This window comes from Chaetodon auriga, chromosome 19 (assembly GCF_051107435.1).
Source record: "Chaetodon auriga isolate fChaAug3 chromosome 19, fChaAug3.hap1, whole genome shotgun sequence".
NCBI lineage: Eukaryota > Metazoa > Chordata > Actinopteri > Chaetodontiformes > Chaetodontidae > Chaetodon > Chaetodon auriga.
Window position 1 is genome coordinate 2,915,357 of NC_135092.1, and position 13,520 is coordinate 2,928,876.

Genomic DNA, 13,520 nt, shown 5'->3' on the forward strand with positions numbered 1-13,520 from the left:
GTTTTACTTAGTTATATTTTTATTTTTATTCCTGTTTATATTTTTTGTTGCTTTCTAAATAATTGTGTATACATCCTGTGTTTGCCTGTATGTTTAATTGCTACTGCAACAAAATAATTTCCCAAATTGGGATCAATATATGTGTGTGTGTGTGTGTGTGTGTGTCTATATATATATATATATATATATATATATATATATATATATATATATATATATATATATAGAGAGAGAGAGAGAGAGAGAGAGAGAGAGAGAGAGAGAGAGAGAGAGAGAGAGAGAGAGATCAAAGTCATATAATCCATAAATGAAAGAAAAAGGAATTCATGGTTTAACTGTGAACGTTTGGTGAATACAGAGGCCATCATTTCCACTGCAGTGAGGCTTTATTTGTCAGTTACTTTGTCAAACTGCAGTAATGTCATGATTCTGTGTGTTGGATAAACTGAAGCTGGACGTCAGAAGGCCAAACAAGTTTTTCCAGTCAGCTTGATATCTATGCATCACTGGTGAAACACTAGTAGTTGCTTTTGTCAGTTATTTTAGTTCTTTTTTTCTAGAGGTGGGAGTTAAATGTTAAAGTATAGTAGTCAGCTATTTTTCAGTACTATTGTGAATAAATGTTTTCCAAATTTCAATGGAATCATCATTACTACTAAACTGCGTGGCTATTTCATTGATTCATTATTCAACAGAAATGGTTTAAGTCATTTTTCAAGCAAGATGCCATGTTGGATTTGTCACTTTGTGATCATTCTGTCCTGTCCCTAGTTTGGTGTCATGCTTGCTGAATTTTTTGCATTGGTGCATAAAACAATTCACATCTTGATATTTCTAACTTATGTAACAGCGATGTAATTCATGTAAAGCACATAAAAAAAGAACTGTTCAGAATAACTGTCAAACTGTGGAAAACAAATTAAGCAATGTGAAATATAATGACCAAACAAATCTATTAAAGCCTTGTGTCCTCTGTCTCCAGGCATGGATGAGAGGTTATGTGTGTCCCCCAGCTAAAGGCCTCTGTTGCCCTGACCTGTGCATCCCACCAGTCCCTCTGTGAGCATGTATCGCAGGAACGGACTCTCGGATGGCACCAGCATCAATTCAGTCACCTCAGAGGTAAGAACAAGCCCATGTAGTGTTCCTTGCTCGCTTGTAGTTATATTTGACATCTTTGAATCTTTTAGATTTGTTGCTGTGATGTTTTAAAGCAGCTCGTTGACTGGTGATGATTTTAGGATTCACTGTGTGAACCCTTGTCTAAATGTAAGGCGGATGTGGACAGTGGTGAGGCTGGTCGGACGACCTACGGTGGGGTACCGGAAAATTTCCCTTATTTTGTAAAATCTCAGTGTTGACAGGTGTACACTGTTGATGACTGCCAGCACCGCTGCCATGACTTTTGATGTGGTTTTGTCCCGAGGGCCTTTTTTGAGACCCTCTGAGTTCCAGTCAGCTATGGTTCAGTATGTTTGTTAATATATTGTGTTCTAAATTTCAGTGGAATCATAATTACTAATATTAACTGACTGATTAGTAACTGACTTATTCGTACACAGATTGTGACAGACCTGCAATGCAAGGCACTGGAGCGTCTATTACGAGTGATTTAGGATTCGGTGTCTTGGCCAAGGACACTCTGATATGTGGACAGAAGGAGCCAGGGATCAAACCGCCAACCCAGACATTAGTGGGCAGCCCGCTGTACCTCCTCAGCCACATAAATGCCTATTGTTCTATTTTCCATGTAATGCTTCATAAACAGTCCTTTCCATTTGGTTTTGTTGATTAGAATGGCAGAGTCGAGCCTTGTTAACCCAGGAAGGATTAAAAGACAGCATTAAAGCAGATTGAATCAAAGCTAAATAAAGAGACCACAGGAAACAGAAGAGGTATTTATGTGATATTATCATAATTTGAAATGGATAATGTGCCAGGAGCAAATCATTGAGTTTTTCCTTGGTGGTGAATCAGTTTATGTAAGTCATTTAAGTGTCTGCTGTTGTGGCACATCCACATGTGAAATGGTTTCAGTATTTACAATGTCTGTTTTTATTTGCATATAGTCTCAACATGGCCTTTCTTCTGCTTTTGGCTGTGTGAACTTATCACCCCTATGGTGATTCCTCTGGGGTCTCATCAGTCAGCCATGATCACAAAAGTACTCACTACATACGTTTATCTGTGTAATGGATGTATATAGCGACTTGTTTAAAAAGTGTCCTGCAGTGCGCCGATCAGCCATTACAACAAAGCATCGCTTGTTCTTCATAATCCCTCCAAGGCTTCGGTAATCCATCAGGGAGACACTGTGTTATTTTTGGACACTTTTGAAAAATAATAAAGGTGATCATTCAGTGTTTCATGTACGACTAAACAAACAGCTCTTTACTGTTTAGGTGAGTGAAATTGTTGGCAGACGTGTAAACACTCTGCTCTCTAATCACAAGGCCAGCTGTGTTATTAGGGTGTGAAAGGCGTGCAAAGCGCTGCACCAGTGACAGTTACAAAATGGCAATTTACAAACGTGACTGCGGAGGTCTCTGCTGTGTCGTTAGCATTTAAAATCTCCTGCAACATGACAGCAACCTTCAGGAAGTAATGTAATATAATGTGTAATGCAGTGAAGGTCAACTGGCAGCCCGTGGTTATAAATTCAGTTCAGGACTCAGGCCTACCTCGCTCACAAAGCTGGGCGTGCTTCACTGGTTGTGTACTGAATAGAGAAAAAGAAAAAGAAGAAAAGTGGTTTAATTAACATGTCTCAAAGACAAAGAGTGTGGCAGAAGCCAGCTCTGTGTGACAACATAAAATGGATCAAAATAATAAAATGAATAAAATGTAACAGTTTAACACCTCCTCATTTAACAGTGAATCACATGTATAAAATCTTAAGGCTGAAATCCTCTCACGTGGTTAATGGAAGAAATTACATTTCCTCCATTAACCACATCAGCACTTCTTAACATCAGGCTTGACAGCTGTTGGCACGGTGGAACAGTGGCAACACTGTCAGAAGGTCCCGGTTCGATTCCCACCTGGGGCGCTGTGGGCGCTGAGGGCGTGTCTTCCACTATGCCTGCTGCCCCTTATCTCGAGGAAAGGGTGTGTGTGGAGTTTGCATGTTCACCCCGTGTTCATCTACATAAAAAACATGCATAAAGATCACCACCTGACCAATGGTGACGACAAAGAAAACTGGGTGCGCCCAGGGCGCCGGTCGAATGGCAGCCCACCGCTCCTGCTCTGCCGTGGAGGAAGGACTACCAGGATGGGTTAAAAGTGGAGGAAAAATTTCACCAATGCACGCCATGTGTAGCATGTTCTATGTAGGGTGTGACAAATAAAGGGGATTGTCCCTCTGATTTCTTTCTCTTTCTCTCTTCTCTCTCTTATTTGTAAGCAGTCGTGCAAGGACTGGTTTGACATTTGGTTCCTCTCATGCATCTTTAGAAGAAGATTAACATCTATAGGTTGACCCAAACTTTTCCACCATAACCACCAGGGATTTTTCTTCTGCCTGTAGTTGCAGATTGAGTGTATTCAAATGGGAAAACATGTCTAACACAATGTGCAAAGGGTCATCTGCAGAGCAGATGTATCCATCAATTGAGTGATCTTATCACTCTCTTATTTGTCTCTTTGAGCCTCGAACCAGCACCCACTGGAATGAAAGGCAGTTGCTACAGCCATTACACTACAGAGCCAGATGCATGCTGGAACAACCGGGTGTATATTTATAGGTCTATATAATGACTGATGGTACTAAAACCAGGCAAATTATGCTTTCCACATGTTTAGATTGATGCATAAACTAAAATTGGATCCGTTGTGTGCAATGTGCAAGCAGGGAAAATGCATCTGATAAAGCTTGTTAGAAAAAATCCCTGCCAAAGCCAATCATAATTTACACTAATGTTGCCATAGAGACCAGGTTATACCGAGGCTATAGTAGATAGCATTATGGTTACAAACAATAATGTAATACTAGAAGTAATTCTGCAGCTACCTTGGTAAAAATAACACAACAGTGGTATAATCAGTAGTGCATTATATGGCAGGTGATATTGTAAAGTAACTAATTACTTTGAAATGACAGTAACTACTAATCATGTAATATATTGCATTTTGAACGTAACTTGCCAAACACTGTCCATCGCTGGCATTACCACCATCAAGGCCTGGTAGCAGTGTATAAGGAAAATTTGGATGTGTGAATAAAGGTTTAGATTAAGTTGACTTATGACCCTACATTTTGCCAACTTTATTAAAATAATACACAGTTATATGACACAATTTTTCGTTGTGGCCCCAACAGTTGGTTACACAGGCACAGAGCAGTTACTGTGATAGTTTAATGTGTGTGTCTTTCAGGCAAGCAGCAGCTCTGATTCTCTGGATGGACCCTCTGTGGACTACGCCAAGAGTTACGATGCCGTCGTCTTTGATGTACTGAAGGTGACGCCTGAGGAGTTTGCCGTGAGTACAGTTCAAATGTCACTCATTCGTTTTGCAGCATGCAAGGTGAATCAGATCTTAGCTGAAAGACCCAAGCATACTTTCAGACTTCTCACCTGGCAAAGCTTTTACATGTGAAGGAGAGAGTTAGATAGCTCCCTGAGCTATGAGCTATCCTTTCATGTTTTAGCAGGCACTGTTCTCTTGTTGGCCAGGAACTGAAAGGTCTCAACTCATTTACTATGCTGCAGGAAAACGAGCAGCTAATGACTGACTCCCACTATGGGGCCCTGAGGGATATTTTAAAACACTCACTGCACTCAAATCCAAACACATAAGAACAATGAAACCTTTCATTAGCACTTTGTATTATTGATTACTTTAAAGTCAGATGTTCCCTCAATGCATAAACAATGGCCTTTTTAACTTCACTGATCAATATTATCTACGTTAACACTGAATTAAACAGCTCTAATCTGAAAGGGGTCCTAACTTCATTGAAATCTATAACAAAATTCTATGGGAGGAATGGTTTGTGACAGGCTCACTCTCTGGAAATGCTCACAGCAGGGTACAAAAAGTGGCATCATGTGATCAGTTATTACGTGTTTTATGTTTTGGCCGTTAACTCATGAACTGTGAAGCATAGCAAAGTTGGAGCATTTTTTCACCTGTAGGTGACGCTAAAAGATTTAACAAAATTGCTACTGCAGCCGGCAGCAGCTGTGGCTGCAGCTGTGAGCAGCGGCCACAGCTGCCAACAGCTTCCAGCTCTCACAGGCTTGTCTTAAGGAAATGCACATTCTAATTACAATATTTAATTTATGTTTTTATTTTTCCTCCACATTTGTTTCAAGTATTTTGTCTGCTCATGATAAAATCACCAAAATTGCAGCAGAGGGACTTTGCTCATGACTTGACTGTACTATATGTACGCATATCATGGCTTAAAGTCCTGCATATTGAAAACTAATGTGTATTTCTTTCTTGTTCTTTCAGAGCCAAATCACCCTGATGGATGCACCAGTCTTCAAAGCGATACAGCCAGAGGTAAGCAAGACCCATATTGTCAAATGGCTGGTCTCCTGAGCATCATGTCCACTTAGTAGCTCCTAGCTGTGGCGTAATCCTTTCAATGACTATTTGAGGGGTTCTGGTTGTTCATCTCATTGTGTTTGTGGTCTCTGTATTAATCATTCTGATCAGGCAACAGGATTCTTAAGAGAGAGCTTACGAGAACAGGCATCATCTGTTATTACTGACTGATCTCAAACAGTTTCTTCTTCATTTGTATCTGGTTAGATGTACAGTGGTCCCTAACAACACCAGGAGTTTTTGCAGGGGTCCCCTCAGAGATCTGCATCTCCCCACAGAATGATTCCTGTGGCCTTTCTGTTTGAAATACTTGTAATGCTTCCATGATGACCTTCACATCTGTTGCCACTCAGCTGAACCCAGACTGGCCTGAGTGGTTGAAGTGTTCAGTGGAAACCCTGCTTACCTTCTGTTAGTCAATGAAATTCTAGTCTCTGCTTTGTCCTGAAGGATTGCCTTCCCACCAACAGGCTGCATACAGGGAAGACAACCAGGCAGAGTTGGTAGAGACATTAGGGGCTGATAATTAGAGATTAAGTCAAGCACATGGTGTGCGTTTCACTTCACTCATGCAGCATGGTCTCCTCACTTTTTTCTTTTTTCCAAACGTCTACAATTACAGCAGCACAGCCAGGAACCTTATTTCCTAGTTGTCGCAGAGAATTTCATCAACATACAGACGAGTGTGGGGAACAAAAAAAAAAAGATGTTACTTTGTGACAGATTTCACGCACGTATGCACACACACGCACACACGCAGAGTATGTATAATGTTATAATGTCTCAACAGCTGTTGAAGGGTTTGCCCTGAACTTTTACACAGACATTCATGTCCCTCATAGGATGAATTTGAATAACTTTGAGGATCCCCTGACTTTTCAGCTCGTGTCTCCATCATTTCAAAACTTTACCTTGTCTAATAATTTGGTTAATGACTAAATGCCTGCAAAACAACTCCCAACAGCCTCTTGGTTTTAATGCTAATCAGCAAAAGTTGGCATGCTAACATGCAAACTAACATGGTGAAGTTGATAAACATTACACCTGCTAAACATCAGCATGTTAGCATTGTCACTGTGAGCATATTAGCATGCTGATGCCAGCATTAGCTCAAAGCACTGCTGTTAAGAGCTGACAGAGCCTCACAGAGCATGGTTGAAGACTCTTTGACCCCATTTACACCTGGTGTCACAAATGGGATCTGTCTCTGGATACGTTCTCTGGATAATGAACGATGATCTGATCTTGCCTTTGCATTACACCTGGTATTTTTAATTTCTTGTTATTCTGAGAGTTTTCGTGAAATTGTTGAATTATGGACACCTTTATACGTTTTTTGAAACATTGTCAAGTTCTGAATGATTGTCCCCTCTTGTAAATGTAATATTTTAAGTTATTCCTTTCTTTCTATGAAAAATATTGTTTCAGTTTGTTCCAGTCTGTTGCAGCACGGGGTACTTTGTGACACAATGAATTATATGACTTGTTAACAGCAGCACACTGTCATGCACACGTTTACTTCCTACTGTATATCATTCATTTCCCACCTGTATTGCTTTTATTTTTCGTGCGGTTCTGTTAAATAACCCATGTTTTGGTTCTTTGATGACAGAGAAAAGACATATAATCAGTAGATATAGAGGCAACAACCAACAGTGTATGTTAGTTTAAAACAAATCTCTTTATCAATGTTATCTTGCAGGGAGTGCATTAACAGATACTTAAGATCTGAACACAATGCAAGCCAGACTACCCCCACATGTGGTCAGGGAGATCCGATCACACTGCAATCATGACGCATACGTGCATTAACATGTGTTTCTCTTTATCTGGACAACGTGACTGGATACAGATTGCTTTTATTACCAGGTGTAAATGAGTTCTTTGTCTTGTTTGTCTTCTTGACTATGATGATATTTAATAATTATGCTCAACAAATCAAATCACCTGAAGTAGCTGCTCACTGCCAAGTTGTATCAGAACTTTTGTTTTAACTACTTGTAGCTTAAAAAAATATGGTTGGATTTCAAAGCATATGAATTGTTGGGATTTGCTCCAAATTTCAGATACAGTAGATATAGACTCTTAGTCTTGTTTTAACTCTGCTACAATGACAGTGTGAACAGCTAGACCTTTCTTCTGCACTAGAACTCAGCAAATGGAGTGTGTTGGCACAGTGGATCTGGCAATGAGAGACTTTCTCTTGGTGGTGCGCTAGAATTCCTGCATGGGATATTTACACTTGTGTTGTTTCTCTGAGGGGAAACACTGACAGTATGTAATGATTTTTCATGACTATGATCTAATCTGAGGACATTTCACATTGGCACAAATGTGAAAATGTCATTACCTCCAGTCCAAAAATGTGGTATTGATAATGCTCGTCATTTTGGTTACACTCAGTGGTCTCATGCTCTTTTAATTTGTTGACTCAGCCACCACACTCATGGTGGTATTAGTTATTGGTACAGATCCCCTGGCTAATGCACTGCTCTGATTGGCAGGAGCTGGCCAGCTGTGGATGGAATGGGAAAGAGAAACACAGTTTGGCTCCCAATGTGGTCGCATTCACGCGCAGGTTCAACCAGGTACGTTATACACATTTTCTAAAGCAACTATTTCGTTAATCAATTACTTCTACTTTGCAAATAATTACAATTAACAAATGAGAGTTGTGTCAGTTACACTTGATGTGTGGCTTGAATACTTGTAGTAAAGGTAAGTGAAATACTCTACAGATATTACCAAACCATGACCCAGCATTACTGTGGCTTAGTGTGTCTTTAATGTGAAATCCTTCCAGTTTGTTGAACAAATAATATTGAGAAGAAAGTGTTTTGGTATTTAAAATGCTACAGTGAGCAAATATCCTCATCCTCATCAAATCTTCCACCTTGTGATCATACACATGATTCCAGTCAATTTCTTTCCTCTCAATATCCTTCCCTTCTATCAGTGGATTGGTCACAACCTAAAAAAGCTTGTTAGTGGACACTATCACAACAAATCAAACAAACAACAAAAACAAAAGTTGTTTTTTTAAGCCAACTCTGAAATATAGAGATGCTGCCTGCCTCCCAGACTGAGACTGGAAGATGGTTCCACAGGAAAGGAGCTTGAAAGCTGAAGGCTCTGGCTCCAATTCTACTTTTGGAGACTTTAGGATCTATAAGTAAGCCTGCAATCTGAGAATGCAGTGTTCTAATAGGGTGATGGGGTACTATGTGCTCTTTCAGAAATGATGGTGCCTGACCATTTAGGGCTTTCTGGTAAGGAGAAGCATTTTAAATTCAAACAGATGTATAAAGGCGGCTGCAACATTGTACACCGTTAATTTAAAACCTCTGTTTTACTTTCAGCCAACTGTTGTGTTGTTGAGTATTTCGGATTGAATGCAGAATATTAGTGTGTATCAGGTAGTGTTAGCTGACCCCTGCAGTGAGAGAGTGAGTTTTACAGACATGGGATTAATGCTTCATCAGGCCGCCTTCAATTAATGAGTTTACAAGCTGTAAAGAGCAGACAACCTTCAAAACTTTTCTTGAGTTTCCTTGGTGATAATTGTGAGTATCAAGGTGAGCTCTGTTTCCCTCTTCTATTCTTATATTGTATTTGATGTCTTAAATAGGTACTAAAGCAATGACATAATGGACAGAAGGGGTGTATCCCTTTACTGTTTTCTTCCCTGATAGAGTTTTAAAGCTACACTAATCAACATTTAACAATAATGTTGACCATAGTTCAAATGTGTAATGTCAGAAGGCTTTCTTGTGGAGCCAAACCAACGGAGAATATCACCAACTCTGCAGTACCATCAGCTCTTCAGAGCTTTTTAACCTCTGTCAGCTCATTGTTTTAGATTCAGGACCCACAGCTTTACTGTTTTGGTTCAGTCTAACTGTTTTCATCATTGTTTCCAGCAGCAGCAGGCAGCTTTCATCACTGGAAAAGCTCTGATAAACCCACTGTACACCACCTGTTCAGGACCAAACAGCTGGCAGACACATTTAGAGACTGGCTGATGAACATAGTGGAGCATTTAGCTGCTAAAGCAGCTTCATATGTTATATGAGTCTGGACAGACATAGGTGTAAACTTCACCTTGCATTGTTGCTGTAGGCATGCAACCACAAGGAGATTATTCTGGTGTTCATATGTGTTTTAATGTTATTATGTTTCAGGTGAGCTTTTGGCTGGTGAGAGAAATCTTAACTGCCCAGACGCTGAAAATCCGAGCAGAAATTCTGAGCCATTTTGTCAAAATAGCAAAGGTGAGTTCAAATTGAATGAACTTAATAAGTACTTAAGTCATATGAACAATATGAAAAATGCTGATAATGTATTGATAAAGAGAATCATTCTCTGACATTTGTGTTTTTGTGCAGTTTAAACACTGCTTCTAATGTAAGATTGTTGAGTATTGCAGTCATTATGAGAACAGTATAAACAAGGCCCACCTGATCTAATGGGCAATCTTTTTATGAGTTCTTCAGTGTTTGAAAAGGTTGTAATGTGTTCTTGAAGTATTTTTTTACTGTTCTAGAACTGAAACTTAGTGCTAAGATCGTTTCAACACAAAATCCGAACCAGTCTGAAGCACACAGGAGGGGTTCGTCAGGTTCTTCATTGTACTATATGAGGAGTGATGGAGAACGCAGATGTACTGATGGCATAAACAAGAGGGTGTTTCTTCTCTTGAGGTCCAGTCAGCGATAGTAACAGAAGGAGTTTTTCTCCAAGGTCAGAGAGTGGAATGGAAAGGAAACATGGAACCGCCTTTGCTCGACAAATTTGCAAAGATATAGACCACTGAAACCAAACTACTGAAGCATGCTTTAAGTGTGTCTACAAATACAGAATGTTTCGCAGCAGGATGGCTTGTGTGAGATTGCGATTCATGGATGGCATCGTAACCCCTGACCCACTGGGGGCACCTCCCCCTTCTTTATAAAGATATTCATGTTTTTTTTATTTAAATCAGCGATTGCTACTAGTGCATTATTCACAGAGCCAATGGGCTGTCAGTAGTTGCTAAACTTGTTGTACTTGTGTGTGTTGCTCATAAAATATCTGTTTGTTTCCAGAAACTGCTGGAACTGAACAACCTTCATTCTCTGGTGTCAGTGGTGTCTGCTCTGCAGAGCGCTCCCATCTTCAGGCTGAGCAAAACCTGGGCGGTAAGACATCAGCGTCATGCACTGTGTGTTTACACAGTCACATTGTGGGGACTCACCTTACTTGTGGGGACAAAAGGTTAGGGTTAGGGTAAGTCTCCAGGAAATAAATGTAAGTCTATGTAATGTCCCCGTTTGGCCATTCATACAAAACAGAACACACAAACAAAACTGTTAAAACGACATTGAATGCAAAAGAAAAAGATGCGGCTGGAGCTTGACCTCAAACCTGACACTTTGTGCTGCGGTCAGGTAACAGACCTTTAACCGTAGATCCACATTATACCTGACTTTCCTGAGCGTGATTTGAGAAAAATTTGTTTTTTCAATCATATCTTTTCTTTGAAACTTTCCACAGAGGAAAATAGCGTGTATATAATATTACATAACATTTATATTGTACACAGAATTCAAAAAGCTCTCTCTCTTTGCTCTCTTTGACCTGAGTGCTGGGTTTCTCATAATATTTTGTTGGATAGACCAGAAAACTGGCTTGAGGTTTTAGGTGGATCAGATCTTAATGGACGGTTCTTTGTGGCCTTGGATAACCATCCCTCAGAGACAATCGAGATAACATGTGGTGCTTCACTGTCCACTCAAAATAATTTTTCACTACCACAAACTGATCCTCCTATGAATGTTTATGAGTAATAAAGTGCGGCTGGCCTGTTGCTTTTATACAATCTGGATGTTTGAATGATTAGTTACCCCAAACAGACAGCTGTTTGTGACCTGTGAGCTCTTATAAGCCCTGTCTCCTTCCGGCCATTAAAGTTCATACTGTTTGTCCTGGTTTTAATATTTGATATTTGATATTAATGTTTGATACACCTTTAATACATAAATTCAGATTTTACAGTACTGCATATACGTAAGACCATGAAAAGTGGATGCACAGCGCCAACACACATGGAAAAATACTCTGTTTAACAGGGAGGCTGCCTTCTGTTGATTTGCTTTTATAAACCAGCACTCAGGAAAATTTAGTATATCAGTCAAGAGCAAGAATGCTTTTAAAAACATGGATGTTATTATTTTTTTGACTGTAACATTTATTACAGTAGCTTGAGATTGTGGCATCTCATGTCAAAACATAAGAAAATGTTGCTATTTTTTGTTTGTTTATGGACACGGGTCTGATTAATCCAACAGCACTTTTTCCAGTTTTTTTGTGTTGATGGACACCAGCACCACTGGCTAATCTTCCATTTACTTTGTGCCTGAGCAACAGTATTGGATCTCATACTGGCAAGCAAGAAAAACAGACATTGCCAGATTTGTCTGAATCGCTCAGAATGACGCACTGCAAAGCCCCTCTAACTCACTGTGCATGAACAATGCCTAATTATCTGGCTACTGCACAGTCTACAGCTGATGTAAAGGGGGAAAACCCCACTGAGATATTTCTGATGAGAAGTTATTGTTGAGCATATTCCATTAGAAATAATCTCTAGCTCCAACAGTGTGATTTTTTTTTTAACAGTATAGTTATGGATTTTGGAACACAGACACATTCAGGGGTAATGTCTGCCATATACTTATGTACTCGGTACCTATTGCTTAGGTAATAGGTCCCGATGAGAAGAAAAAGATCAAACGTGTAATTTTTTTTCTTTGTTGTTGTAGTTGATCAGTCGGAAAGACAAGGCCACATTTGAGAAGCTAAACTATCTGACATCCAAGGAAGAGAACTACACCCGCATGAGAGAATACATTCGCTCCCTGAAGATGGTTCCCTGTATTCCTTACCTTGGTAAGTCCTCTATCTGTGCTTCAGTTGTGTTGATGTACTTCACACATCTTGCTTTATCTTGTCCAAACTGCTCAACATACACAACTAGTCTGAATTCCAGTCTGCAGTTTGAATCCTTTCATACATGCGCTGTATACCGTATATGCTTTTTAGTTGCATGGTCCACGATATATTCAAAGTGTAGGTGTTGTTGACCTTCTTTACTAGTTGCCCAAATGTCCTGAGATCAGGAGTAAATGTAAATGTTTTGCTCATAGCTTCGGTAGCTGTCTTGAGGTGTAAAATGTTCAGAAAAGCCTGATGCAAAGCATGGATGGCACTGATTGTGGTGGTATACTTAATATGTCAACACCTATTAAGCTCAACCATTGTCCCCTCAGGCTGACTGTGCAGCAGCATAAGCCGTTGACTTCTGTGTGTATCAAGCTCCTGGTGGTCAACAGTCACAACCCCATACTCCAGTGAGACAGCTCACCAGAAAAATCTGACAATCCAAGCACAGTTCTCTGCAGAGAAGTAGTGCTTAATTGGTTTTACTGTGAGGAAAATCAGTTGTTTATAATGAGAGTGAGTACAGTACCTGCTCAGCTGACAGACGGCAGTACAGCTGAGTCAGTCATGTAACAGTATAAAGCTAGAATTTTACATTAGTTCAGCAATTCGATTAGCTTCAGTCTAATTGTTGACAGACTGCTTTTGTTCAGACTGCAGGCAAATGCGATTTGTTTCTCAAATCATATCTTTAACACAGACTGTCCACACTGTTATTGGCAAGTGATCACATCGGATTTGTGTGTCCATCACCAACCTATCTGGATGGGTTGATGTGGTAATGACGTAGGCGTCAGTAACTACATATGCTGGTGACGCAGCTTTCCAACACAGAAGCATGAGAAATGCAGATCCATCATCTCATCCTCCAAACAGTCACGCTCCTCCGTCACGCCGGATAACTATGCCTTGCGATGTTGGATTCTGCTCAGCCACTCTGATGCACTTCCGTCACTCTGCATTTGACGTCATTGTTGTGTACTACG

The 13,520-nt window shown here is 40.0% G+C and overlaps 1 protein-coding gene across 3 annotated transcripts in view; it reads left to right on the forward strand.

Moving 5' to 3' along the window:
• LOC143337728 (ras-specific guanine nucleotide-releasing factor RalGPS1) overlaps positions 1–13,520 on the forward strand; it is a 96,280-nt gene that overhangs the window by 14,751 nt on the left and 68,009 nt on the right. For 2 of the 3 annotated variants that reach the window (XM_076757479.1, XM_076757480.1), the window contains exons 2-8: positions 983–1,122; positions 4,378–4,482; positions 5,461–5,511; positions 8,061–8,144; positions 9,738–9,827; positions 10,641–10,733; positions 12,357–12,483. In XM_076757479.1, coding sequence (XP_076613594.1) covers positions 1,066–1,122; positions 4,378–4,482; positions 5,461–5,511; positions 8,061–8,144; positions 9,738–9,827; positions 10,641–10,733; positions 12,357–12,483 — 607 coding nt within the window. In that variant the 5' untranslated portion in view covers positions 983–1,065. Of the gene's footprint in view, positions 1–982; positions 1,123–4,377; positions 4,500–5,460; positions 5,512–8,060; positions 8,145–9,737; positions 9,828–10,640; positions 10,734–12,356; positions 12,484–13,520 lie in introns of those variants that run through there. The other variant, XM_076757481.1, reaches the window with a different exon arrangement.